The sequence below is a fragment of the Nothobranchius furzeri genome, chromosome 8 (assembly GCF_043380555.1).
Source record: "Nothobranchius furzeri strain GRZ-AD chromosome 8, NfurGRZ-RIMD1, whole genome shotgun sequence".
Lineage (NCBI taxonomy): Eukaryota > Metazoa > Chordata > Actinopteri > Cyprinodontiformes > Nothobranchiidae > Nothobranchius > Nothobranchius furzeri.
In genome coordinates, this window is record NC_091748.1 from 54,756,898 (window position 1) to 54,784,831 (window position 27,934).

The 27,934-nt window shown below is 45.7% G+C and overlaps 1 protein-coding gene across 3 annotated transcripts; it reads left to right on the forward strand.

Moving 5' to 3' along the window:
• Window positions 1-84: 84 nt before the first annotated feature.
• Window positions 85-27,727, forward strand: shc2 (SHC (Src homology 2 domain containing) transforming protein 2). 3 transcript variants are annotated; one of them, XM_015971416.3, is made up of 13 exons: window positions 86-1,346; window positions 4,948-5,018; window positions 8,853-8,913; window positions 10,164-10,283; window positions 13,769-13,822; window positions 13,964-14,015; window positions 14,302-14,428; window positions 15,513-15,687; window positions 20,297-20,384; window positions 22,646-22,813; window positions 24,063-24,403; window positions 24,494-24,644; window positions 26,124-27,727. In XM_015971416.3, the coding sequence occupies exons 1-12, from the start codon at window positions 588-590 to the stop codon at window positions 24,620-24,622; spliced, it is 2,145 nt and encodes a 714-aa protein (XP_015826902.3). In that variant the 5' UTR covers window positions 86-587; the 3' UTR covers window positions 24,623-24,644; window positions 26,124-27,727. The 3 variants fall into 3 exon arrangements, with proteins under 3 accessions (XP_054586066.2, XP_015826902.3, XP_015826904.3); XM_015971418.3 differs by having other exon boundaries at window positions 20,300-20,384; XM_054730091.2 differs by lacking the exon at window positions 22,646-22,813 and having other exon boundaries at window positions 85-1,346.
• The last annotated feature ends 207 nt before the right edge of the window (window positions 27,728-27,934 follow it).

Below are 27,934 nucleotides of genomic sequence, written 5' to 3' on the forward strand. Positions count from 1 at the left end.
CAGAACATGTGTTGTATAATTATGGCAATTTTCTAACACCTTCGGACACAGATTAGGAATTCTGCTGTGTGTTCTTTATATAGATGTGCAGGTGATCTGCAGAATGTGTGTGTGTGTGTGTGTGTGTGTGTGTGTGTGTGTGTGTGTGTGTGTGTGTGTGTGTGTGTGTGTGTGTGTGTGTGTGTGTGTGTGTGTGTGTGGGTGTGTGTTTTGAAGCAGGGTTGTATAAGCAGATGTGCCTCAGCGAATACAGTCAGAGCAGCTGGGCAGGGCAGGGCTAATGGGCCAATGACATCATCTACAGAGAAGGAGAGACAGCAGCGCTTGAGCAATGTAGCTTCGAGGGGAGAGAAAGAGAGCGGCCACGCTCAGATGGAGAGCAGAGCAGCATGACAGTGGGACAGTGCGTGAGCGAAGGAGGACCAGGCAGCGCTGAGCTGACTCCATCAAGGATTTAGGAAGATTTTCCATTTTGTTTCTTCTTCTCTTCCATCACACACCCCCTCCCCTCCCCTTCCCCTTCTCCCCCTTCCCCTCTATCCTCGGTCCATCCTGTGTCTCTCCTGCTTTAAGCGGCTCCACCGGGCATGCTCCTTAAGCCGAAGTATGGCCGCTTTCGCAACGAGTCTGTGACCTCCTCTGACGACCTGATGCAGAGCTTAACCATGAGCGGCAAAGTTGTGGCCACACCGGTGGTCTCCTCCTCTACTCCAAGCCTTCCTCTGCCTCCTCTACCTCCACTGCCTCCTCTAGATCCCAGCAGCAGGTCCTCCTCCTCTGCTGGAGCTGCAGCCTTGGCAGACTCCCCCTGCCTGGATGGGGAACAGGATGCCACCACAACTTTCTGCATGCTCATTCCAAGGATGCCTCAATGGAAGTTTTCCAACTCCCTGCTCAGCCGGAGCCCATCCAGCTCCAGCAAGGACTCTAACAAGGCAGCAGTTGCTCCTTCGCAGGCCTTAGCCTCTTCCTCCTCATCATCACACAGATCTGGAGGGGCATCCCATGCCAGCGGCCCCGTGGCCAGCCTTGCAGCCGTACTTAACTCCTGTGACCCTGTCTGTGTCACTCCCTGTTCCTTGCAGGCCATTCGTGGGCAGCGGGCAGTAGCAGCTGCAAGCTCTATAGGTCCAGGGGGACATGGATTTGGGGCCACAGAGGTCATGGTGAGCCCTGGTGGTCCCAGTTGCTCCCGATCAGGGATGAACCGCAGGACACGGGTGGAAGGCATGTGGCTGGGAGGAGAGGACCTCAACCAGAAGGGCAGCTTCATCCACAAACCCTCTCAGGGCTGGCTGCACCCAGACAAGAAAATCCTTGGACAAGGAGCTTCTTATATTGTCAGGGTAAGTCAGTGAGCATCGTTCTTTAGTGCATTCAGACTAAAGGTAATTAAACGCCTAATTTAAAAATGAAACAATTACTAAACACCTGTCGTTGCCTTTTGGGAGAGATCTGAGAACATTACTGACAATTTAAAGGCTTTTTCATCTGGGTGGAAAACAAAAACATCTCACTTGCAGGCGGTTTGTTACGCAGCCCTAGAGGAGACGGCAAGGGAATACATAATTTAATCCAGATAGATGGTCTGGGAGACTGCACCAGGGCAGCACACACACAGGGTGGAGAACGATAAATTATAAAAACAATGCACACTGACAGTAGAAAACATTAGTTACATTTCTTTAAGCTAAAGATAGAATGATTAGCTCCTTGTCTGACTGAGCTCCCACATGGGAGTGGTTCCTCTCTTTGTGTGTTTTCTGAGATTGTTTGCTTTTATGTGTGCAGTGAAATGTAACCATTAACATGCTTCATTTACAAACTTGGATCATGTTTAAGAACCCGTGTTTCCTGTTTCCATGCTGAAGCAGAGGATTCACAGACTCCTGCTGCTTTTACAAAATAAATCTTTAGTTATTGATTAGAAGTCCAGAAGATCACTCTGTCTTTCGAAAAGATGTTCAGGATTATAAAGAAGCGGTCTGCTTGCTGTCAGCCTCTGATGTCCTCTCAGTGATCTCCCCGTGACTGTTCACCTCTTGCCCCCCCCCCCCCCCCCCCCCTGCTCCTCATCCTCAAACTGATGACATGACTCTTGATTACTGCAGTCTGGGACCCAAGCACATTTTCTAATGACATTACGCAGGCAGCATTCATTCTTATATTCAATTATGTTTAATCGCAGTGATTTGCATCATGTGATGTGGAGGAGGAGGATGGATAAGTGTGGAAGAGGTCCCAACATCGGGACTCCTGTCTAACGATCCGATTGAGCTTCTCGCAATTTGTTGTCATCTTTTTAGGTGTGCTGTGAGCTTTGCAGACAACCTGTGAGAGAACGTGTTTGAGAGTGTTTTGTGGGCCCCGTGCAGCTCGTGGTGAATCCATGCAGGGAGGAGCTTTTAAACTGCATGTTTTAGTGTCGGAGCGACAGCTGCTGCTGGACTGTGCCATTTTTAAGCAGTGTTGTGAGAGTCCGTCTCCCTCGCTTTCTTTCTGCTTCCTCAGTGTTGTTCATTCACACTCATCCATCTCTCTGCAGGGGAAGATGTCTAATGATTTTATATGTTTGGTGTCACTTTATATTTCTGCCTTGCATTTCTGATAACAGGAGCACTGTTATGAAATTAAAGAACATTAAAGGATACTTAGCACATTTTTCATATTTTTGAACCATTTTCTTGAGCCAGTATGTGTTAAAATGACCCTTTACATGGTTAATGAAAGGCCACCCAGCCCCTTAAACGGCATGTGGTCAGAATATTCCACTTGCAACTTCAGACTGGCAGGCTGCTCTGTTAGGACTTTAAGAAATTGAGCTGACGTACCGGGCGCTCCAATCTGGTTCCAGCACATTTCCTGCATGTTTTACATCATGAGTACAGCTGATGAATCACTCCTGTAGACACTAGGGCTGGTCAATAAATCGAAAATGTATCGTTATCGAAATGTCTGACTCTTATCGAGATAATTTTTCTCATGTCAATAAATTTGACAATAGAAAAATGAAAAGATGTGTGTCGTTTGGCAACATTCATGTCCCTTTAACAAGCTGTGCCACCTTGAGCCAGGTATACAAATAACTCAACGTAATAAATGTGACAGCCCCATCTAGTGGACAACTTTTGTTTCTGCACATACCTGTAGTTATCGTCCATTTATCGTTATCGAGGTGAAATTCTCAATATATCGTGATATTGATTTTAGGCCTTATAGCCCAGCCCGAGGAGACACTAAGGCCCTGTCCACACGTAGCCGGGGATCTGCCAAAACATAGATATTTTTCTACGTTTTGGCCTGTCATCCACACAAAAACGGAGTTTTTTCACACGCAAACGGATCTTTTTAAAAACTCCGGCCAAAGTGAAAATCTGCGTTTTCTCCGTTTTGGGTGTCTGTGTGTGGACAGACAAAACCGGAGTTTTAAGGTCCGCAACGTCACTTTCCGCGACAAGAAAATGCTGACATCACGTGTGCGACCTGTGTTTACACTAGCCGACAGCATGGATGCCCTCAGAGCTGCGCTCGCTTGATCAATTGTCCAAGCGCTTTTTGCTTGTTTGTTTTTGAAAGCGGAATTACTGCTCCTTGCGGAAGACCACAGACGAAGGACGAGGTTAAGAACGGGGGAAGTACTGCCGCCTACAGGTCTGGCATGTCCTTAACAACGTATTTATCCGGGTACGTGTGGACAGAGTTTTTTTTTTAAACGAGGTGGTGTGGATGCAAGCTTTTGGAGGGGCGGATATTCGTTTAAAAAAAACGGCTACGTGTGGACTAGGCCTCAGAAATGTTGGGAGACATTTCAGCTGGTAGATTAAGGTGCTATAAACACGAACGCACAGTGAGGAGATACACTTTGCTTTTGGTTCTACAACAGACACTAGGGGGGGCTAAAAGCAAGCAAAACTGCTTGGTCTCTGTTGTCCGGTCACCCATCAGTACTCACTGAGGTTTTTGTTCTGTAAGAGTAAAATTAAAGTGTCTCAGACAAATGCATTGAGTTTATTCCAGAGGCTAACAGTGGTTGATCTTAAAGAAGGAAGCCACATCAGACTTTGAGAAGGAGATGCCTCCTTTATTTCATTTCCAAGGAATGTTTCTTGGAATAAATCAGCATCCCGGTCATAGGATTAGGTCGTTTTGGGCCAGAGAAGGGGATGTGTTTCATCAGCAGATTAGTGTGGGAGAGTAAGAGATGGAAAAAAGAAAAAAGGAAGAGTAATTTCACTGATGGAAGACCTCCCTCAAACCCAAATCTTATTAGAAAGCTCATTAAGCTCTCTGGCTCTGAGGTTGTTTTCTTTCTGTATCTCAGTCTGTGTAGCTGTTTGTCTCAGAAATATTCCTCGGAGAGAATGGAAAAGGATAAAATCAGTCCTGAGATGTGTTTTAGAAAAAAAATTACAAAACAGGGAAATCAGTTTTGTAAAAGGGATTATCTTCATTATGCTAATACATTGGTATCAGCAGAGGCATGTATGTGCTGTCAATGCACAACAAGCAGGGTGTTACACACACACACACACACACACACACACACACACACACACACACACACACATACACATCGTCATCATCATCATCATCTTCCCCAGAGGGCTCACAAGCTGCAGTGTGTCCACAATCTAGAGCTCTTGGCGATGCTAATCTAGTCAGGGTGCCATTAGCACCCAGATCTGACAGCCATTAGGAAGCCACTCAGCTAGAAGCTCACGCTAATGGGCCGTATTTGGATTCTCAGTTGGAATATTTGCTGAAAACATTCCTATTTACTAGTGTTAACCTCTAAAGAGTGTCTTTACAGGAAGACTCGATGCAAACATAACGTTTCTTTAAATAAAAACATAAAAAAAGCTCATCATCATTTTTAGGTCTTATTTTCTCAGCTGAAGTTGTACCTCCCACCTTCCAGAACCTTTACTGCTTTTTCTGTCTCTGTAGTACATGGGTTGCATCGAGGTGCTGAAGTCAATGCGCTCTCTGGACTTTAACACGCGGACTCAGGTGACGAGGTAAGCTAGTAACCATCGCTACTGACAGTGGTGACGAGTCAGGGGAATTTGATCTAACTGTGCTCTTAATACACACACCAGACAGATCTATGACTGCATTTAGAACACGTTTTATTTAGCACATAATGAACATGCAATAATAACACATTTTTGTTACAAATGCACAGTTAATGACACTTTTTGGTTTAAAAACCCCCAAAAAGTAGTTTTTTTTTTGTTTTGTTTTTTGTAACAATGCAGTGTAGAATTAGAACACACACTGCAGGAGTTCACACTTTAAACTGTACCGGAGCTTCTCCGTGCACAGGTTTTTGTTATGTTTTCATACTACCACACGTGATGTTGTTGTTATAAAAGTCACAGCATACATACTTCTCCCTCTGTCTCCCCTCCCCTCTGTTTCTCACCCTTCTGTCTCTCCTCAACAATTATCGATCGTCTGTTATCTGAGTCGTCCGGGTATCCAAGGCCTAAGTGCAGCAGGACAGGGGTCGAGAGGAGGGGAGGGGGATGGAGCGATAGAGAGGGAGATCTATAATTGATGATGTTTTCTAATGACAGTAGAAAGCTGCAGTGGTCTATGTGAGCACGCCCTGCTGGATTATGTTTTTAGATGAAAGTTCTTGGCAGGGTGAGCAAACAAAACAGCAGCCATCTTTGCTTTGACAGGTGAAGTCAATCCTTTTGGCAAAATATTTTGCAAACCACTGAATGGAATTGAATGAAACCACCACAGCTAGTCAAAAAGGGCTCTAATTCAATACGTTTCACTCAAAACAAGCTAAAATTTCATACAGGGAGCTTAAGTCTCCTCCCTTTCCGGTCGGCTCATGGGTCCCCGGAAGAACGTCAAAATGAATGCAAGTGAACGGAAAAGCTATTTTCTAATCTGCTGTGCCTTCATCGACATATAAATATTGGACAATGGGTTTCCAGAGGCTCCAATAACACGTTTTTGAGGCCAAATGGGAGGTGGCCACCACCGCCATTTTGACCGTGTCACAGGTTCCGTCAAGCCCAGACAATTCCACAAAAGGGAAGAGAGGTGGAGCTGAGGGTGGGGCTGTAAGGCTGGGATCGACTGACGACACCCGGTTGAACTAGCTACAAGCTAAACTGAAGCTAACCCAAAGCTAATGCAGAGGTGGGAGCTAAGCTAATGGAGGTAGCAACCTAGCTACAACCAGAGTTAACTGTGCACAACACCAGAGCTTCTGAGTCAGAGATACGCCGGGCTGACCGCTGGGTAAAACCGGGTGGAACACAGAGGTCTCTGAGACCTCCACAAGCTGGCAGCCGCACAGCAGACAAGCGCCGCTGCGATCTGAGATGCGTAGAGCTGCCGCTGGGGAGAACCGGGTGGAAAGGTTTCCATCCCAGAGCTCCACAAGCCGGCAGCCCGCGCAGCAGACAGAAGCCGCGATCAGACAGAGATGCGCCGAGCTGCGGGGAGGGGAGAACCGGGTGGAAAACATTGGTCTCCCGAGAGCTCCACAAGCCGATAGTCGGAACCCAGCTCCACCAACATGTTATATTTCAACCCATTTTCTAAAGTGCAGCATTATGTTAAATGCACTTGGTTTACCCTATTACATTTAAATTTCATGGTTAAACAGTACATGTTAAAATCTAAGCTCAGCTCGGCAGTGACCTAAAATACATAAATATAATTTTACTTACCGAAAAAAATGAAGTGGAGACTCCTTGGACGCTCTATTAGTGCAATTAATGCCACAGCAAGTCATTTTGTCCAACAATTGCACAAAAAATATCCAAACAAGAATACACAAACACAGAGACTCAAAATGCCGGAGCAGTATCCAAGCCAGACCGAGGCTCTACTGAGGCCTTTCCACAGAGCTAGCTCTGTGGTCACGTGGGTCTGATGCTCATTAATTATACAGAATTTTAGGCTTTTAAAACACTTAAACAGAAGAGTGAGAAAAATATTCACCCCCCTCAGAGTTGTCATGATCATTTAAACAAAAAACATGTTTTGGTACCAGGCTGTAAACATGTTTATTTCTGCTTTGAAATTGGTATTTTTAACATGGGAGTCAATGAGGATTTGCTTGCTTCTGACACCAGCCCCCAGTGGATGAGGGTGGAACTGCAATTTTTGGTACTTCCGGGTTGGACTCAATATTTGAGCCGTATTGTGGGGGCTTGAGTGCCTTACACCGTTTATATGTTGTACTGCAATTTAAATGAAAAGTAATGATGGGGGTTTCGACCTCGCCTGTCACGTACTTTAAGATTTATCAGATTTTAAAGGTTCGTAATTAGCATGACTACAAATCAGCTGCTTCTTACCACATGGCTAGATTCATGGTGGTTCTTTCCTCCTGAAGGAAGGATTTGAAGTTTGCTGAACTTACAGCCATTTGCCCTCTGTTTTACTACGTGTCAGGTTCCATGACGTCACTTTTGTAGTCCTGGACTCATTTTCACACAAAACCTAAAAAAATGCACGATCACGAGCCCTATTGTAGTTGTTCACAATAAAAAACCCAAGTTCTTGACGGATCACATGAGATGTGCTAGAATCTTTCAGCTAAAAAAACAAGAGGATCTCAGAATAAAGCAGCAGGTAATAAATACTTATTCAATGACTTCTAGGTTTTTAATGATTTTTGCATAAATACTTTCATGTGTAATTATCAACTTTTCTAGTCTTACTGTTCTCCGCCTCTTACAGCATTTTGTTTATTAGCACTAATACCATCTTCCTGATAACATCTTTATTCTTAGTATCACTCAGAGTTCAGACTGGACCTCAGCTTACACGCTGACTAATCGTGTCCCAGAGGACAAAAACAAACAGTTAAGCTGCTGTGAGAATTTCAGAAATGTTTTTCAGTTGGTGATCTGAAAATAAAAAAGGTGCTGTCTCACAACAGCACACTCTGTGTCATGCTGTTCAACAGCAACACTGGTGATAATGAGGCTCAGCCTCATGGTGCAGATACCAGCACTGCAGACAAAAACAACAACAGCAGCAGCAGCACATCTCTCTCCTCCTCCCCTTCCTCTGCTTTTCTCATCTACGTGAGTCATTTGAACATGGTGATGCTTTTCAAAAATCCCTGAGAAGACCTTTACTCGAGCTGAGGCTCGGGACGTTGCTAGCTTTTAAATATTTACGAGCCACTTGATAAAGGCAGCTGAACTCTGATTGCATTCCTACTGTCCCCCTGGTAGGGAGCTCTTGAGCTACATCCTCAGGTCCACATGTCTCCATCCACCTACCCCACTGAAGCACACACACACACACACACACACACACACACACACACACACACACACACACACACACACACACACACACACACACACACACACACACACACGCACGCACGCACACACACACACACACACACACACACACACACACACACACACACACACACACACACACACACACAGGTGGTGCAAACTAAAAGTGTCCACTAGGCATTCCCAGGAGCCGATTTATTGCAAAGCAGGAACAAAGTCTCAGTGGAAAACAAATGTAAACAACAGTAACAGTAAAAGCCGCTCATCCCGCTCCACATTCTGAAAAACACTCACAGAAAATGCTCTTCAGGAAGTCCAAAGCCGGATCAGATCTAGATAACCAGCCCAGAGGGAAAAGACTCACCTTTGAACTGTGACTTGTCACATTTGGACAAAATTAGACTTTTTGGAAATGCAGCAGTTTTTCAAATGTCAAATTTCTTTCTTGTTTTCATTGTTTCTGAACATCTGAAACATGCATTCTGATGCTAGGCTGGATGTAATCAGTGGCTGGTTCCCAGTCTGATTTGTAACTTTTACTTCCTTTTCCCAAACCAGGGAAGCCATCAACAGGCTGTGTGAAGCTGTGCCTGGAGGAAAGGGGGCCTGGAGGAAAAAGGTCCATTGCAAATTTATGATTTATGTCTGATTATTTGTAGCTCTTGCAGTTTTATTGTGTGCATTACTTAAAGGTGTGGTTCAATGAAAAACAATATTTTTAATTATCATTTCTGAGTTTCTCATGCAGGCTGAACATGAAAAGACTCCCCTACACCTATCTCCTGCATTAGCTTCTGATAGGAAATAGACACTGAAACTCTAGGATTTGAAAAACCTGACAGATCTACATCACACTGTCACTTAACATTCATGGACTCACCCATCTTGGCTCAGGGTGAGGAAGGCTGTTGTTGGTTTAGGGTCCAGGAAACAGCAGAGAATGTCTCTGCTAGTAGAAGCGAACCGTTAGCATTAGCAAATTTGCCACATGGCAGAACTCCTCCAGCCTTGTGTTATTTGTGGAAATAAAACATCTACGTTGTAGAGCAAACAGAGTCAGTGGCATTGCTGTTAGCCAATCAGAGGCGAGATGTCCAATTATCAGGAAATAACCAGAAGAGCTTTTTTGCCATATTTGTAAGAAATCACAATATTTGGAGATTGCTGCGGTAAAAAGAAATAAGCACTATTAAATAATAATATAGGCAATAATTAGATAAATGGCTAATATATACGAGACAGTGTAGGTACTGATCAGAGCAGAACAGTTCAGGTGCAAACACAACACAGGTGACTGAAACCAACCAGCTGGAGTAGGCAGTCTTATGGTTGTTATTCATGAGTCCAACAGCAGAGGGGAAGAAATTGTTTTAGTGGTGAGAGTTTTTGGTCCGAATGGATCTGAACCTCCAGCCAGATGGGAGAGAGTTAAAAAAAACTGTCCAGGGTGAGGAGAGTCAGCTGTGATCTGACCTGCCTCAATGTCCTGGAGGTGTGCAGGCCCTGTATGGAGGGGAGTTTGTAGCCAATGACCTTCTCAGCAGAGTGCATGACACGCTGCAGTCTCTTCATATCCCTGGTGGTAGGAATACCACTCGGTGATTGAAGAAGTGAGGATGGCCTCGACTGCGTTGTCGATGGAATGTACTGGCAGGTTGAATGTCTAATAATGAGTAAGATTTCACATCCTGCCGTTTTCTGCTCCCCAGTCTTCTGGCTAACATCTACTACCCTGAAAGAGGAGCACCAGAGCTTTTATTCCCCAAAGGCATTCACTTATACTAGAGACCACTGCTAATGTATTCATTAATTAAGTGAACCACACCTTTAATACAGCTAAAATTCACTATATTATTTTTTTACCTTCAGACTGCAAACAAAGCTCTGCATTCAGTCATGGGGAAGAGTAACCTGCGGTTTGCAGGCATGAGCATCGCTGTCAACATTTCTATAGACGGGCTCAGTCTGCTCATCCCAACCACACGGCAGGTTAGGTTATCCTTAATAACCTCCACTTAGGGGCTAATTATCAATGTGTTTCAATGTTATTGCTGAAATGTTATCAATACCAGTCTTTAATGACAGTCAGTTATTTTTAATTTATTAATCAAGTGTTAAATCCATCCATCCATTTTTATCCGCTTATCTGGAGTCGGGTCGCGGGGGCAGTAGCCTAAGGCGAGAGGCCCAGACTTCCCTCTCCCCAGCCACTTGGGCCAGCTCCTCCAGGAGAATCCCAAGGCGTTCCCTGGCCAGCTGAGAGACATAGTCCCTCCACCGTGTCCTGGGTCTACCTTTAGGTCTCTTCCCAGTTGGACGTGCCCGGAAAACCTCACCGGGGAGGCGTCCAGGAGGCATCCTGACCAGATGCCCGAGCCACCTCAACTGGCTCCTCTCAATGTGGAGGAGCAGCGAATCCACTCCGATCTTCTCACCCTATCTCTAAGGGAGAGCCCAGCCACTCTGCAGAGAAAACTCATTTCGGCCGCTTGTATCCGCGATCTTGTACTTTCGGTCACTACCCAAAGCTCATGACCATAGGTGAGGGTAGGAACGTAGATTGACCGGTAAATCGAGAGCTTTGCCTTCTGACTCAGCTCTCTCTTCACCACAACAGACCGGTACAACGCCCACATCACTGCAGATGCAGCACCAATCCGCCTATCGATCTCACACTCCAGTTTTCCCTCACTTGTGAACAAGACCCCGAGATACTTAAACTCCTCCACTTGGGGCAGGACCTAATCCCTGACCCAGAGAAGGCATTCTACCCTTTTCCAAATCAAGACCATGGTCTCAGATTTAGAGGAGCTGATTATCATCCCAGCTGCTTCACACTCTGCTGCAAACCACTCCAGCGAAAGCTGAAGATCACGTTCTGATGAAGCCAACAGGACCACATCATCTGCAAAAAGCAGAGACCTGATCCTCAGGCCACCAAAACGGATGGCCTCCACACCTTGGCTGTGCCTAGAAATTCTGTCCATAAAGGTTATGAACAAAATCAGTGACAAAGGGCAGCCTTGACAGAGTCCAACTCTCACTGGGAATGAGCCCAACTTACTGCCGGCAATGCGGACCAAGCTCTGACACCGATCATACAGGGATCTAACAGCCCGTATCAGAGGGCCTGGTACCCCATACTCCCGGAGTACCCCCCACAGGGCCCCCTGAGGGACACGGTCAAACACCTTCTCCAAATCCACCAAACACATGTAGACTGGTTGGGCAAATTCTCACGCACCCTCCAGGATCACCCTAATGGTATAGAGCTGGTCCAGTGTTCCACGGCCAGGACGAAAAACATATTGCTCCTCCTGAATCTGAGGTTCGACAATCCGACGGACCCTCCTCTCCAGAACCCCTGAATAGACCTTACCAGGAAGGCTCAGGAGTGTGATCCCCTGTAGTTGGAACACACCCTGCGGTCCCCCTTTTTAAATAAGGGAACCACCACCCCAGTCTGCCAGTCCAGTGGGACTGCCCCCAATGTCCATGTGATATTGCAGAGCCGCGTCAGCCCCACAACATCCAGAGCCTTAAGGAAATCCGGGCGGATCTCATCCACCCCTGGAGCCTTGCCACAGAGGAGCTTTTTAACCACCTCAGTGACCTCAGCACCAGAGATATGAGAGGCCAACCCAAAGTCCCCAGATTCTGCTTCCTCACTGGAAGACGTGTCGGTGGGATTGAGAAGGTCTTCGAAGTATTCTGCCCACCGATCCACAACGTCCTGAGTAGAGGTCAGCAGCACACCGTCCCCACTATAGATAGTGTTGGTAGCGCACTGCTCCCCCCCAAGGCGCCGGATGCTGGACCAGAATCTCCTCGAAGCCGTACGGAAGTCTTGATCCATGGTCTCACCGAACTCCTCCCATGCCCGGGTTTTTGCCTTGGCAACCACCTGAGCCGCTTCCTGCATGGACTGCTGGTACCCGTCAGCTGCCTCTGGAGTCCCACAGGCCAAACAGACCTGATAGGACTCTTTCTTCAGCTTGACAGCATCTCTAACCGCCGGTGTCCACCAGCGGGTTTGGGGATTGCCACCATGACAGGCACCGACGATCATGCGACCACAGCTCCGGTCGGCTGCCTCAACAATGGAGGCATGGAACAGGGTCCATTCAGACACAATGTCCCCCGCCTCCCCTGGAACATTTTGGAAGTTCTGTCAGAGGTGGGAATTGAAGCTCCTTCTGACAGGAGACTCTGCCAGACATTCCCAGCAGACCCTTGCGATACGTTTGGGCCTGCCTGGTCTGACTGGCATCCTCCCCCACCATCTGAGCCAACTCACCACCAGGTAGTGGTCAATTGACAGCTCCGCCCCTCTCTTCACCCGAGTGTCCAAGACATGCGGCCGCAGATCAGATGAAACAACAACAAAGTTGATGATCGAGCTGCGGCCTAAGGTATCCTGGTGCCAAGAGCACACATGGACACCTTTATGTCTGAACATGGTGTTCATTATGGACACTCCATGACTGGCACAGAAGTCCAATAACAAAACACCACTCGAATTCAGATCATCGGGGCCTTTCCTCCCAAACAAACCTCTCCAGGTCTCACTGTTGTTGCCCACGTGAGCGTTAAAGTCCCCCAGCAGAACGAGGGAGTCACCGGAAGGAGCGCTTCCCAGCACCCCCTCCAAGGTCTCCAAAAAGGGTGGGTAGTATGAACTGTAGTTTGGTGCATAAGCACAGACCACAGTCAGAACCCGTCCCCCCCCACACGTAGGCGGAGGGAGGCTACCCTCTCATTCACTGGGGTAAACCCCAACGTACAGGCACCAAGATGGGAACAACTAGTATGCCCACCCCTGCTTGGCGCCTCTCAGTGGGAGCAACTCCAGAGTGGTAGAAAGTCCAACCCCTCTCAAGGAAACTAGTTCGAGAGCCAGAGCCATGCATTGAGGTGAGTCCGACTATATCTAGTTGGAACCTCTCAACCTGACACACCAACTCAGGCTCCTTCCCCACCAGAGAGGTGACATTCCATGTGCCAAGAGCCAGCTTCTGTAGCCGAGGATCAGATCGCCAAGGTCCCCGCCCTCGACTACCACCCGTCACACACTGCACCCGACCCCTTTGGCCCCCCCACAAGTGGTGAGCCCATGGGAAGAGTGTTAAATAATAAATCTGAGGGGCAGACTGAAAAAGAGTAGAAGCCCTTATGTGTCCTTTTGTCTTGCTTTCATTTTTTAATAATTTAGGATGAAAAATGTGAGATAATTATAATAAAATAATGTTATAAAATGTTTTAAAATAAAAGATCTATTAGTTCATTTTTCCTTTAGGCTCATACTTCAGTGTTGTTATAATTGCATTAGATTTTTTTTCTACTTTTAATCAGAATGTAGTTGATTTTAACCCTGTGTTTTTATTAATGCCTTGTGCATCATTTATTCTTTCTGCAGCACACCTCGAATGTTCTGCCAAATTATAAATAGAATTTAAATGGATTTTCTCTTTTAGGTTATAGCACACCATCCCATGCAGTCCATCTCTTTTGCCTCTGGAGGAGACACCGTAAGTGTTTGAAACACATCAGTCAGCTGCAATTTATTTATTTAATCTGGAGAGTTCCAAATTTATACCCAAACAAGTTAATATAATTAGTTAACCACTTTTTCCTTTCTTTGGTTTTATTTACCATCCTGCATCCTGCAGGACACGCCTGATTATGTTGCATATGTGGCCAAAGATCCAATAAATCAGAGAGGTAACTTCCTTCACATTGTCCATTTCATAATAATAACTAAGTAAATCTTATTTCTGTAACACTCATAACAAAAAATCACAAAGATCAACAAAACAAATCATGAAGTTACAAAATGATCATTAAAAACAGAAGTACAAAATATCATTGAAGATAAATAAAATCTGAAAACACAAAAGATTGAGTAAAAGCAGTTTTAAATGAAAGGGTCTAAGGGATAATGTGTATTTAAAAGGTGTTCATGAAGCACATGTTTCTTTCTCTCTGGTGTTTAAATGATTTTTTCCAGCATGTCACATCCTGGAGTGCTCAGATGGTTTAGCCCAGAGTGTCATCAGCACCATCGGGCAGGCCTTCGAACTGCAGTTCAAACAGTATCTACACAGCCCTCCTAAAACCATGACGTCTACAGAGAGGTAGGAAAATCAGGACCAATGAATGTCCTGATTTGATTTTTAAACTTTATTTACTCTAAATTGGACTTGATTGGCACTTCGTTAAAAGTAAATGTTGTTTTCATACAAAACAACTGTAATATTATTGTGGGTCCGCTATGGACAGAAGTCTTGTCCTTGTCAGAACCTTCCAATAACCACCAGACACTAGTGCACAATAGCAATTCTTTATTTAAAGACACACAATTATCATGCTGCAACAAGCACCAATAAAAACTATCCCTCCCCACTAAAACACCCCCATATAAAATAAGCAGCACACTTATCTAGTCAGTCCATTGCGACCCTCTCCCGGGGTCAAAGCTCCAGCGCCGTCCAACGCCCCGGGAACTAACGTCGTTGGCGGCGGTTGAATCCTCCGGCCTGGCCGCGGCGCCCTCTGTGTCCCGGCCCTGCCTAACTACAGGAGGCAGCTGGCCTCCCCTCCTCTCACCGGAACACCTCTCCTTTCGCTGGCTATCTTCGCCGCTGGCAGCCCTAAACAGCTGCGATCGGCACCCACCCCCCGTCACCAGGGCTCCGCGTCCGCTCAGGCAGTCCGACTGTTCTCCCAACCACGAGCCTTCCCCTCCCCAGTTTTTATCTCTTCCCGTGTCCTCATCAGTGCCCTAATACATCACACCTGGCCCTCGAATGTTAACTCCGCCCTCTTCACGCCACATAACTGATTAAAAGCAACTAAACTGCATCATATAGGAATAATTTACAAAAATGCTTTTTAAATGATTTTCAAGAGGAAAAAAAGCTACACCAACACACCTGTAATTATGGTGGAAATTAATAATGAATAATTTGGACAAACATCCCCTAACAAAGTCCTCAGAAACTTGATCTAGTCTCATGATCTCAGGTTTCTTTGTTTATTCTTCAAAAGAGACATTTGAAGGTTTGTTCTTGTAATACAAAACCATAGAACTTTAGACGGTACGAATATTACTTACATCATTATTTTATTGTACCAAAAAAATCACTAACATGGAGTTTTATTAAGACTTTAAGCTCTAAAATCTTCTCTATCTTCTCTTCTATGTCCTTCTCATTTCAGGTCGGTGAGGCTGGAGGAGCCAGTGTGGGGGGAAGACTTTTCTGAGCATGATTACTATAATAGCATCCCAGGGAAGGAGCCTCCTGTTGGAGGCCTCGTGGACTCCAGACTCAGGCCCACTGGAGCCCCCCTGGGTCACATCCACACACAACCACAGAGCAAAACAGCATCTCAGGTGAGCATCTTGGACCAAGATCAAGTCAGGTCACAAAAACAAGGAGACCTGCCTCTCTCTTATTATAGTCTCACTCATTGCTCTCTGTGCTATTTTAACAGAATTAAAGGGATATTCCACCCAAAAATGAAATTTTGCTGTTGTCGTCGTCTTCCTCCGCTTCTCCGGGTCCGGGTCGCGGGGGCAGCATCCCAACTAGGGAGCTCCAGACCGTCCTCTCCCTGGCCTTCTCCACCAGCTCCTCCGGCAGGACCCCAAGGCGTTCCCGGACCAGATTGGAGATGTAACCTCTCCAACGTGTTGTGGGTCGACCCGGGGGCCTCCTGCCGGCAGGACATTCACAAAACACCTCCCCGAGGAGGCGTCCAGGAGGCATCCTGACCAGATGCCCAAACCACCTCAACTGGCTCCTTTCGATACGGAGCAGCAGTGGTTCTACTCCGAGTCCCTCCTGAATGTCCGAGCTCCTCACCCTATCTCTAAGGCTGAGCCCGGCAACCCTACAGAGGAAACTCATTTCGGCCGCTTGTATCCGCAATCTCGTTCTTTCGGTCATTACCCAAAGCTCATGACCATAGGTGAGTATTGGGACGTAGATCGACCGGTAGATCAAGAGCCTGGCTTTCTGGCTCAGCTCCCTCTTCACCACGACAGATCGGCTCAGCGTCCGCATCACTACAGAAGCCGAACCAATCCGCCTGTCGATCTCCCGATCCCTCCTACCCTCACTCGTGAACAAGACCCCGAGATTCTTAAACTCGTCCACTTGAGGTAGGACCTCTCCCCCGACCCGGAGTTGGCAAGCCACCCTTTTACGGTCGAGAACCATGGTCTCAGATTTGGAGGTGCTGATCCTCATCCCAGCCGCTTCACACTTGGCCACGAACCTACCCAGCAAGAGCTGAAGGTCAGAGCTGGATGAAGCTAGGAGGACCACATCATCCGCAAAAAGCAGTGACGAGATTCTCCTGCCACCAAACTCGACACACTCCACACCACGGCTGCGCCTAGAAATTCTGTCCATAAAGGTAATGAACAGAACCGGTGACAAAGGGCAGCCCTGGCTGAGTCCAACCCTCACCGGGAACAGGTCTGACTTACTACCGGCAATGCGGACCAAACTCACTCTCCTCTGGTAAAGGGACTGAATGGCCCTTAACAGAAAGCCACCCACCCCATACTCCTGGAGCGTCTCCCACAGGGTGCCCCTAGGGACACGGTCATAAGCCTTCTCCAAATCCACAAAACACATGTGGATTGGTTCGGCAAACTCCCATGCCCCCTCCATCACCCTTGCAAGGGTATAGAGCTGGTCCACAGTTCCACGGCCAGGATGAAAACCACATTGCTCCTCCTCAATCTGAGATTCAACTAGCGATTGGACCCTCCTCTCCAGTACCTTGGAGTAGACCTTTCCAGGGAGGCTGAGGAGTGTAATCCCCCCATAGTTGGAACACACCCTCCGGTCACCCTTCTTAAAGATGGGGACCACCACCCCGGTCTGCCACTCCACAGGAACTGCCCCCGATGACCATGTAATGTTGCAGAGACGTGTCAACCATGACAGCCCTACAACATCCATAGCCTTGAGATACCCAGGATGAACCTCATCCGCCCCCGGGGCTCCGCCGTTGTGTGGTTGTTTGACTGCCTCAGCAACTTCTGCCCCAGAGATTGGACAGTCCATCCCCAGGTCTCCCAGCTCAGGTTCCTCCTCGGAATGCACATAGGTGGGATTGAGGAGCTCCTCAAAGTATTCCTTCCACCGTCTGACTATAGCCCCAGTTGATGTCAGCAGCTTCCCATCCCCACTGTAAACAGTGTGAGCGAGTTGCTGCCTTCCTGTCCTGAGGCGCCGGACAGTTTTTCAGAACCTCTTTGGAGCTGATCGATAGTCTTTCTCCATGGCCTCACCAAACTCCTCCCACTCCCGAGATTTTGCCTTGGCAACTGCCACTGCTGCACCCCGCTTGGCTATCCGGTACCTGTCTGCTGCCTACGGAGACCCACAGACCAGCCACGCCCTGTAGGCCTCCTTCTTCAGCCTGACGGCTCCCCGAACCTCTGGTGTCCACCAGCGGGTACGGGGGTTACCACCACGACTGGCACCGGCCACCTTGCGACCACAGCTAGCAACAGCCGCCTCAACAATTGCAGAGTGGAGCAAAGCCCACTCTGAGTCAATGTCCCCACTGCTCTCGGGACGCGGTCCAAGCTCTGGCAGAGGTGGGAGTTGGAGACCGTCTTAACAGGTTCTTCTGCCAGGCATTCCCAGCAGACCCTCACTGTGCGTTTGGGTCTGCCAGGTCTACGCAGCATCTTCCCCTGCCATCTGATCCAACTCACCACCAGGTCGGGATCAGTTGACAGCTCCGCTCCTCTCTTCACTCGGGTGTCCAAAACATACGGTCACAGGTCAGATGATACGACTACAAAGTCTATCATCGACCTGCGACCTAGGCTGCCCTGGTACCAAGTGTACCGCTGGGCATCCTTATGTTCGAACATGGTGTTCGTTATGGCCAAACTGTGGCTTGCACAGAAGTCCAATAACGAAACACCACTCAAGTTCAGATCAGGTGGGCCGTTCCTCCCAATCACACCCCTCCAGGTCATGCTGTCATTGCCCACGTGAGCTTTGAAGTCTCCCAGCAGGACAATGGAGTCCCCTGATGGAGCACTATCTAGCACTCATCCCAGGGACTCCAGAAAGGGTGGGTACTCTGAACTGATATTTGGCCCATACGCACAAACAACAGTCAGGACCCGTTCCCCGACCCGAAGGCGCAGGGAAGCTACCCTCTCGTCCCCCGGGGTAAACTCCAACACACAGGCAGAGAGTCTTGGAGCTAACAAAAAGCCAACCCCAGCCCTCCGCCTCTCACCCAGAGCAACTCCAGCAAAGGAGAGTGTCCAACCCCAATGTCCCAAAAACCAGTTTTCTTGTCCGGGGATCTGACCGCCAAGACTCCCGCCTTGGTCTGCCACCCGATCCACATTGCACCGGACCCTTCATGTTCCTCCAGCAGGTGGTGGGTCCACAGTTGGATGAGCCCATATATCTGGTTTGGGCTGGGCCTGGCCGGGCCCCATGGGTGAAAGCCAGGCCACCAGGCACTCACTCACGGGCCCCAACCCCATGCCTGGCTCCAGGGTGGGACCCCGGTAACCTTCCGGGCCGGGTACTCCGACTCTTTGTTTTAACGTCCATGAAAGATCCTGTGAACCGTTCTTTGTCTCACCCTTCACCTAAGACCAATTTGTCATGGGAGACCCTACCAGGGGCACAAAGTGCCCCAGACAACATAGCTCCTAGGATCATTAGGGCACTCAAACTCCTCCACCACGATAAGGTGACGGTTCAAGGAGGAGAAATTTTGCCTGTTGACATATTTCCCAGAGTTAGATAAGTGGGATAAACTTATTTTTAACCAGCCTAGTCATTCTCCTGATCCAGCTGTACTCCTATAGCTTAGCATAAAACACAGTAAGTGGATGCATCCAGCTAGCGTTGTGATTAAAAAAAAATTCCTGAAAAATGGTATGTAACTGTATAGAACCCTCTTTGGGTTTTACAACCCCCCAAGGCACTTCACAACACAATCAGTCATTCACCCATTCACACGCTGGTGATGATGAGCTACGATGTAGCCACAGCTGCCCTGGGGCGCACTGACAGAGGCAAGACCTGGGATACATTGGTGCCTCTGGTCCCTCCAACCACCTCCAGGAAAAGTACTCAGCAGTGATCCCAATTCACACACACACACACACACACACACACACACACACACACACACACACACACACACACACACACACACACACACACACACACACACACACACACACACACACACATTTGTGCAGGAGAGACTGGAGCTTGTGTGTGTGTGTGTGTGTGTGTGTGTGTGTGTGTGTGTGTGTGTGTGTGTGTGTGTGTGTGTGTGTGTGTGTGTGTGTGTGTGTGTGTGTGTGTGTGTGTGTGTGTGTGTGTGTCTTATGACAATTTGTCTGTCTGCATCTGTGTTTACAGAAGCAGGTGTCTTTGGGGCTGCCTTGCACCTTTTAGCGGAGGCTCACAGCTGTGCTTTGTCATAAAGTAGTCCCAAGTCTAAAATGGTGCCTGTGATTCATTTATGTTACTTATTATTTTCACTTGTTGTCAGTCTGATTATTTAGGTCACCAAGCAGAATTATGATCACTACTGAGTGATTTTAAGAACGTTTTTACTCACAATGCTAGTTGGATCCATTCACTTACTGTGTTTTATGCTAAGCTAAAGCTAAAGGAGTACAGCTGGGTCAGGAGAATGACTGGGCTGGTTAAAGATTGTTTTTATCCCACATATCTATCTCTGGCAAATATGTCAACAGACAAAATTTCTATTTTGGGTGGAATATCACTTTTAAAGCATAGGAGGATGTTTTTTGAAATGCCTGTGCTGTAACAGCAAAAGACACGTCTTAAAAAGCTTGCAATGTTGACTTGCTGTTACTAGCGTTTCCATACAAAGTGCTTCGAAACTGCATTATGCAGAGATGAGAATTCTTTATGAGGTTGCAGAGATGCAGATGTCTTCATGTTGTGTTGTTTGGGTGTGGTTAGCAGATGGGATCCCCAGCCAGGAGGGAGCAGGCCTCTTACCAGCCTGGACAGCTGTGTTATGAGCTCCACTGGGACACCTGCGGCTCAGGTGAGGCACCTTTTGGAAGGAGGTCTCCACAGCAGGTCACCCAATGGTTAACCCTCAGGCTCAAAATAAGTTTTGATAAAAGAACGAACAACTAAGTCCTTCAGGGGTACTTCTGAGTAAAAAAAATGCTCATGAAATACGTACAGTATGTCGAGTAACCAGATAGGTAGGTTTTAACGTTGCAAATCTGCAACGCCTGCCTCCAGAGGGTTAAGAATTTTAAAAATGCTCTTTATTAGAGACTCGATGTGTTCATTTTCTATGAGATTCTGATGTTTTTAAGTTTGTTTGTTTTCCTAAATTAGTTACATATGAATTGAATTGAACTGAATTGAATTCTTTATTGCCATTATGCATACACATAACAAAATTATGTTGGTAGCTCTCAGCTTAAAGGGTACTAAGACCACAAATAGAATGATAAAAACATGAAGAGTAAAAAAAAGAACAATACATAACCTTCCCTTTAGGGAGCCATACACACACTTGAGTAAAAAAGCGGAATCATTTAAAAGATATAAAAGATAAACGTTGCGCTGACTGGTATTCTGATCGTACTGATCGACATGTTGATTGATATTATTGCACTGCTTGTTATTGCACATAGACGATTCAAGTGAACAGGACAATAGCAGCATGAAAAAACAGGATCATTGTAAATTACAACCAACCCATCATTAAAATTCTAACAGTCTCATGGGTCATTGGTTGGGAGTGTAGGTATCTGCAGGGTCACAGAGGTGGGGGGGGGAGGATGACGGTGGAGAATGACTGGGGGGGGGGGGGCTTTAACAGCTCTAGAGAAGAAGCTGTTCCTCATCCTGGTGGTTGTGGCCTTGATATTCCTGTAACGTTTCCTGGATGGTGGCGGCATAAACAGTTTGTGACCTGGATGGAAGGAATCAGCAGCGATACAGTTAGCCTTCCTTTGTAGTCGGATGGTATATACTGAGTCCAGATCTGGTAGTGGGCTCCCCACGATCCGCTGAGCAGTTTTCACCACCCTGGCCATGTCTTTTTTGTTCTGGACGGTACAGCTCCCATACCACACCGTCATACTGAGTGATAGGATGCTCTCAATCGTGGCTCTGTAGAAGTTCTTTAGCAGTTGGGGGGAGAGACCGGCTCCCTTCAGTTTCCTAAGGAAGAAGAGTCTTGGCTGGGCCTTCTTTACCAGAAAGGAAGTGTTCAGTGATCAAGTTAGATCTGAGGTGATGTGGATGCCCAGGAATTAGATGTTGTCTACACGCTCTACTAGCTCCCCTCAAATGAGTAGAGGTGGGTGTTCTGTCCTGTTGAACCTCCTGAAGACCACTATGACCTCCTTGGACTTACTGGCGTTAAGCACCAGGTTGTTCAAAGAACACCACTGAGTGAAGTGCTGTACCTCCTCTTTGTAGAGGGTCTCATCGTTGTTTGTTATGAGACCCACTATGGTGGTGTCATCTGCAAACTTCAAAACCATGTTTGAGGGGTGGAAGGCTGTGGAGCCTGGATATTTTTTTAACTGTGTTGTGGAACATTTGTGGTAATTACTGCACTTTCTGGTGGGAAAAAAAGATTTACTTCACAACTTGCAGAAACAAGGTTTTGCTGTTTGGCGTGTTCTCGGAATCACATTAATAGGATTAGAATTTCTGGGAATGTGTCAGATTTTCTCTCATGTTGTGTAATCTGTTATTTCTAATGGAAAAGAAGCAAAATGCATCTTCCCGATTTTAATTAACTCTTTTGATTTGTCAAAAATGGGGGAAATGGTTACATAAAAGGGTTTCATAACATTTGAAAATGATGTACATGTGTGCTTGTTGCTCAGGATATATATATATATATATATATATATATATATATATATATATGTGTGTGTGTGTGTGTGTGTGTGTGTGTGTGTGTGTGTGTGTGTGTTCAAAAGATCCCTTCACGACATTTTCAAAATTGCACAAATCAAACTGTAGAATTCAGATTTATATAGTCACAATTTTAAAAGGGTTTAAGGGGAACCTCAGGCACTACACTTATTCAGCAATTCAGTTATCTCACCAATTATCTCTAATTGCATGATTTACTTAGGTTGTAGTGGGTTTAAAGTAAAACATTTCAAAAGGTATAATCTGCCTGCTGAAGTGGCTAAAGTAAAAAATAAATATGAAAATAAATATGAAAACATTCTATTGTACTATTGCACAAGAATGCAGATCAGAATTCATCCAGCTTGAGGCGAGAAATGTTCTTGAGCTGTTGTTTTTTTTCTCTGATGTCAGATGGTTATCTGTGTGCTGATGGTCAGCCTTCAGGCAGCAAAGACTACGAGGAGCACCAGTACGTAAACACCCAGAGTCTGGAGAACCTTGAATCTCTCACACAGGGTGCAGAGGGACACAAAGGGGCCAAGGCACATGACAGTCCCAAAAAAGACCTTTTTGACATGAGTGAGTGCTTTAACAATAAGCGTATGTAAAAATGAATAGAAAAACCGCAACAAACTAATAAAATCCAAAAAAGGCAGCTGGACATGTTTGGTTTCTAGAAAACTTTTCGCTTCTCATTTCCATCAATTCTGACTGGAATATGGGAGAGCCAAACTTTTAAACTGTAGCTGTCTTTTGTTGCTAAACTGCTGGCTGTTTCCTGATCAGAGAGCCCCTGGCTGCAAGCGTTTTTGAGCGCTTGTAACTGTTTTTTGAAGAGTCACAGAATATTGTGCTCTATGACCACGTAAATACCAAAACTACCAAAAGAAAGAGTAAACTCACTTCTTACATCTGGAATAATCAGCATGTTTTTAGCTTTTTCTGTTCTTTCACAATCTGTTGTCGTAAGTGTGAGCTGCAGCTTTTCCATCCCAAAACGACTTCCTCATACCTGATCATGTGATGTGTGACACATACAGATGTACGTAAGTCAACTTTCGAGCCGTGATGTTTACTATCAAGGTGAGCAAGCTCGCTCCCAAGCTCGCCCCATTAAAAACACTATTGACAAGTTTAGGCAGCAAGCAGTTGGATTTAAAATGGCGACTTTAGTCGTCAGTGGCAGTGAATGAGTTAAGAAGCAGAAACACCCTCTGAATACCCCTCCTCCCCACCTCCCAATAAGTCGTTAGGCTCTATTGTGTGAGAATGGTTGTTTTGATTAGCAGCAGGATGTGACCTAGACTGAATTAGGTTTAGAGCTGCATTATAAGTACTGGAAAGGTGAAACCTGAATCCTCCTCCTTTGTTGAATGTAGGATTTTCCCATTTGACATAGATAGCTTCTTTTATTCCTCTCTCAAAACATCTAACTACTCTGTCCAGAATGTGTCCCTTGTCCTTCAGGTGTAGGTGGACTGCAGAGTCTTGACCTGATGAGGTGGCTCTTCTGTGTTGTGCCATGCGCTTGTGTAGTTGTTGTTTAGTTTCCCCAATGTAAAGATCTGGACATTCCTCACTACATTGGACTGCTTAAACGATGGCACTAAGCTTCTGTTTGGGTGTTTGGTCTTTTGGATAGACCAATTTTCTTGCTTGACTCCCATATTCCAGTCAGAATTCACAGAGCTCCTCGGATGAGAAGCAAAACGTCTTTAAGAAACTAAAGAAGTCCAGTTGCCTTTGTTCAAATTTCTCTATGGATTACCATGACCTGCTTGACTTAGTGCCATCACCAGCATGTGTTTATTAAACATTGTATCTGCAGGACCTTTTGAGGATGCGCTGAAGCTTCACGAGGCCTGTGGTGGAGCTGTTGGGTCCAGTGTACCAGGAGGTCCTGGCTCTCAGGTGGGAGGTGTTCGAAACTTGGAGGACCAGTGGCCCAGTCCACCAAGACGCAGAGCTCCCGTTGCCCCAAACGAGGAGCAGCTCCGCAGGGAGCCTTGGTACCACAGCCGCATGAGCCGACGAGATGCAGAGAAGCTTCTGGTCCGGGATGGAGATTTCCTCGTCCGGGAGAGCACTACCAACCCTGGCCAGTATGTGCTAACAGGCATGCACTGTGGCCTGCCCAAACACCTGCTGTTAGTGGACCCTGAGGGAGTGGTGAGTCTGTCAAGTTTAAATGTTTACACATATAGTTCTTTGCCAATGTGTTCAGTTAAAGAACATAATTCTGTTTTTATTTTGATAAAGGTCCGGACCAAAGACATGTTGTTCGAGAGCATAAGCCATCTTATATCCTACCACCTGAAAAACGAGCTGCCGATCGTGGCAGCAGAAAGTGAACTTCATCTTAAACAGGTTGTCAGGAGAAAACAGTGAGACGCCTGGCTCTGCTTGGACGGTGAGTTCCAGAATTATGTGTTTAAATGCAAATAATTTGCGTGGTGAATTTATCAACTCTAAAAATATATCAAGCTTCAAACCAAAAACGAGCAGCTCCTTTCAGCTTTCATTCTATTTTTGACCAATCAGCTATTCAGTCATAGAAGACTTAGGTTTTTAGAGACATGAAGGAATTAAACTAATGTTATGTTTGGAACATTATCACATGCATAAATTCTCTATATTAAAGGAGTACTATGTAGTTCTGGCTTGCTTTTAGCACCCTAGTGTCCGCTACTCAAAGCAAAATTGGAACTCCCAGCGCTGTTTGTTTGTCATTTTAACACCTAACCCCCAAATTCCACTACCTCACCTCCGCTCCGCTCCGGTCCGCCCCCGCCTTCCGCAGCCGCTCGCTTCCAAACTCAATTTTACTGGTACCCGCTCTACAACGGCTCCGCTCCGGTGCTGAGACCTGAGGAGAGCAAACAAGCATGCGCGGGATTTTCGAGATCTTGCGATACAGTCCGAGCAATAAACGCGGAAGTTAGATCCAAACACCCGTTGTGTGGGAGAAGCATCGGCATGAGCTGTTTAATCTGCCTATCATTTGTGTTGAGAGATCAGCAATGTTTGGATCAACAAAGTGTGACTACTTTGATAGTGGAAACTGTATTTATGGCTTAATTTTGTGCATTTAAACTTCAGCCGCCATTGATAGTGGTTAAAAGTTGTTAAATATGTGCATATGAAACAAAAAACGCCTTTTGTTTATCGATTTATTGTGAAATATGGAAATTGTGCTTGCTCCTTTTCCTGTTGGGCGGTTGTGATTTCTGTCCATTTACTGCGGAGGTGCTCTGGCGTCCGGCGAAAATAGGATCGATTCTATTTTTGCCGGACGCCGGAACAGAGGGCGGCGCACGGCGCCGCACTGCCGTAGCACGGCCGCAGTAGTGGAGTAGCTCTGATTGACTACAACGGGACCGATTTTGCTCCGGCGTTCGTGTCGGAGCGGAGCGCAGCGGAGCGGAGGTAGTGGAATTTGGGGGTTAATCTAAATGCCGAAATGTCTCCTCAGCCTTCATTAGTTTCTACAGGAGCAGTTCATTATTAAATCATACAAATCAGCTGTGTTCAGGATCCAAAACATGCTGGAAGCAGACTTCAGGTTCAGCATGTCAGCTCCACTTCATCAGGGACCGGACAGACACTCTGATGTTGCAAGTGCGACATTCTGGCCACAGAGGGGTCTGAGTGACTTTTGTTTTAGCACGAGAAAATGATTTTAAAATATGACAAAGTTGCGTGTGCCTTTAAAAGATCTGTAATGGTTGATGTATGCAAATATGATTGAGCGTTCATGGAAAGTCTGTTACCAGTCAGATTATTTATTTAAATGTCTTCATTTATTGCAAAAGTACCTTGTTGGCATGCAGTAGGAGATAGATTACATCATGACACTTGTGTTAATATATGTAAATATGTCTCTGTTCAGCTTTTTCCGGAAACAAGTTCTTCTGTTGAGGAGATATTCCACCTTAAAACCTGGATGGATGATTATTAATGCCGAAGGAACTCTTGATACGTTTGTTTATTAACAATGAGCACACCTCTCAGGAGAGCGATGCATCTGATTTCTCCATGGACTCGTTCTGTCACAAACTACTCAACATGTAAACGTTAAGCTAACAAGCCTAACAGGATCCACAGTTTGCCTCCTGCTGAATGAAAAAAGGTCCAAACTTAAGCGGACTGCTTTTTGACGGGACTTCTTGAAAGGACTTTTTGATGACTAGAGAAGAAAACACAGAAATGTCCATCAGAGGCTGAAACCATGAAGTGCTTCCAGCAATCAACAATGTTGTTACTGTTCAAAATAAATGAAATCTTCAGGAAATAAAAGAACTGTTGACAATTTTCTGGTACGGATTAAAAAAAAGAAAAAAATGGTCATTTCATTTCTACGCGGATGCAAGAAACGACTGTAAGTCTGTGACTTTACAAAGACACGTTTGTCTGTTTGGAATGTAAACACTCACCATACGTTCACCGGTCTGCAGAAGCCACAAAGGAGAAACGAGGAGGACAAAGCAGCACATTTTTCAGCCTTTAACCAATAATAAAGTAAATCGAAGTATATTTTCATCTAAATCATCCAGTGGACATACGTTGTGTTGTCTTGCAGTAGCTGATTATTATCAGTCTTTTGTGTGGTTTGTAAATAACTGTTTGCTACTACTTACTGATTAGATGTTTGTCTCTTGTGTTTTAAAAGCATCCAAACTCACCTTATCATGTGTTTTTGCAGCCCTTCAGTCTTCAGTGCCTTAATGCTGACAGGCTTTTGTCTAAGAGTGTTGATAATGTGCATTTAAGCTCCTTCTGCAAAAGATTCAAACTTCCTTTCTTTGCCAATGAGTAAAAAAACAAATTTCAGGATGATTGAGCTCTTATATTTGTGAACAGTAATCTAAGCTGCTCCTATTTAGAGTTGAATATTGATTAATAGATTTTTAGATGTTTAACATTGTTTTTATGCATTCTTTTTTTTAAAAACAGTCAAATCAGCCATTTTTCTGTTTTCCACTAGCATAATAAAATAGGTTTATGGATTTGAAAGCATTTGATTTCCCCCGCTTAGGAAATGTTTACTGCACGTGTTTGTACGGCTCTTTGGGTGGACTAACTCGGATTTCATTTTAAACATTTTACGACTAAGGCCCATCATTGTTCTCAGTGTCAACGTTGCAAATGCACAGAGAAATCGGATTATCTGCAATGTTTTGATGAAGTCAAAATGTGTTTTTTTTAGATTTTTCTTGTTTGCTCAGGAATTGGTGGGGTTTTTTTTCATAGCAGGCAGAATTGCTTTTTGACATTAAAATAAAAAATAATGAACACAACTCAAATGGTATTCTGTGGATTGTGAGTTCTAATCTTCTAGCAGGTCCAAAATATTATCAGGATATTTACCCACACATGCTCGAAGGTGCCAGGTAATGAAGTACAAATACTTTGTTACCTTACTTACTTCAGTCAATGAAAGAAAATCCCACAATGGCCGCAGAAATAACTTGAACCTGAAAATAGTAATAATAAATAAAAATTCTATGACATTTAACCAATGAAAGTTGGGCATTGCTTTTCAACCATGCTTCAGTGGAATTACTTTAAAAAATAAACTCATGGAATCCCTAACTCAATATTTTTTTTTGCAATCACTGCAATCAAACGATTCCTTTAACTGTCATTGAGACTTCCGCACCTCTCAGCAGGTAGTTTTGACCCACTCCTCATGAGCAAACT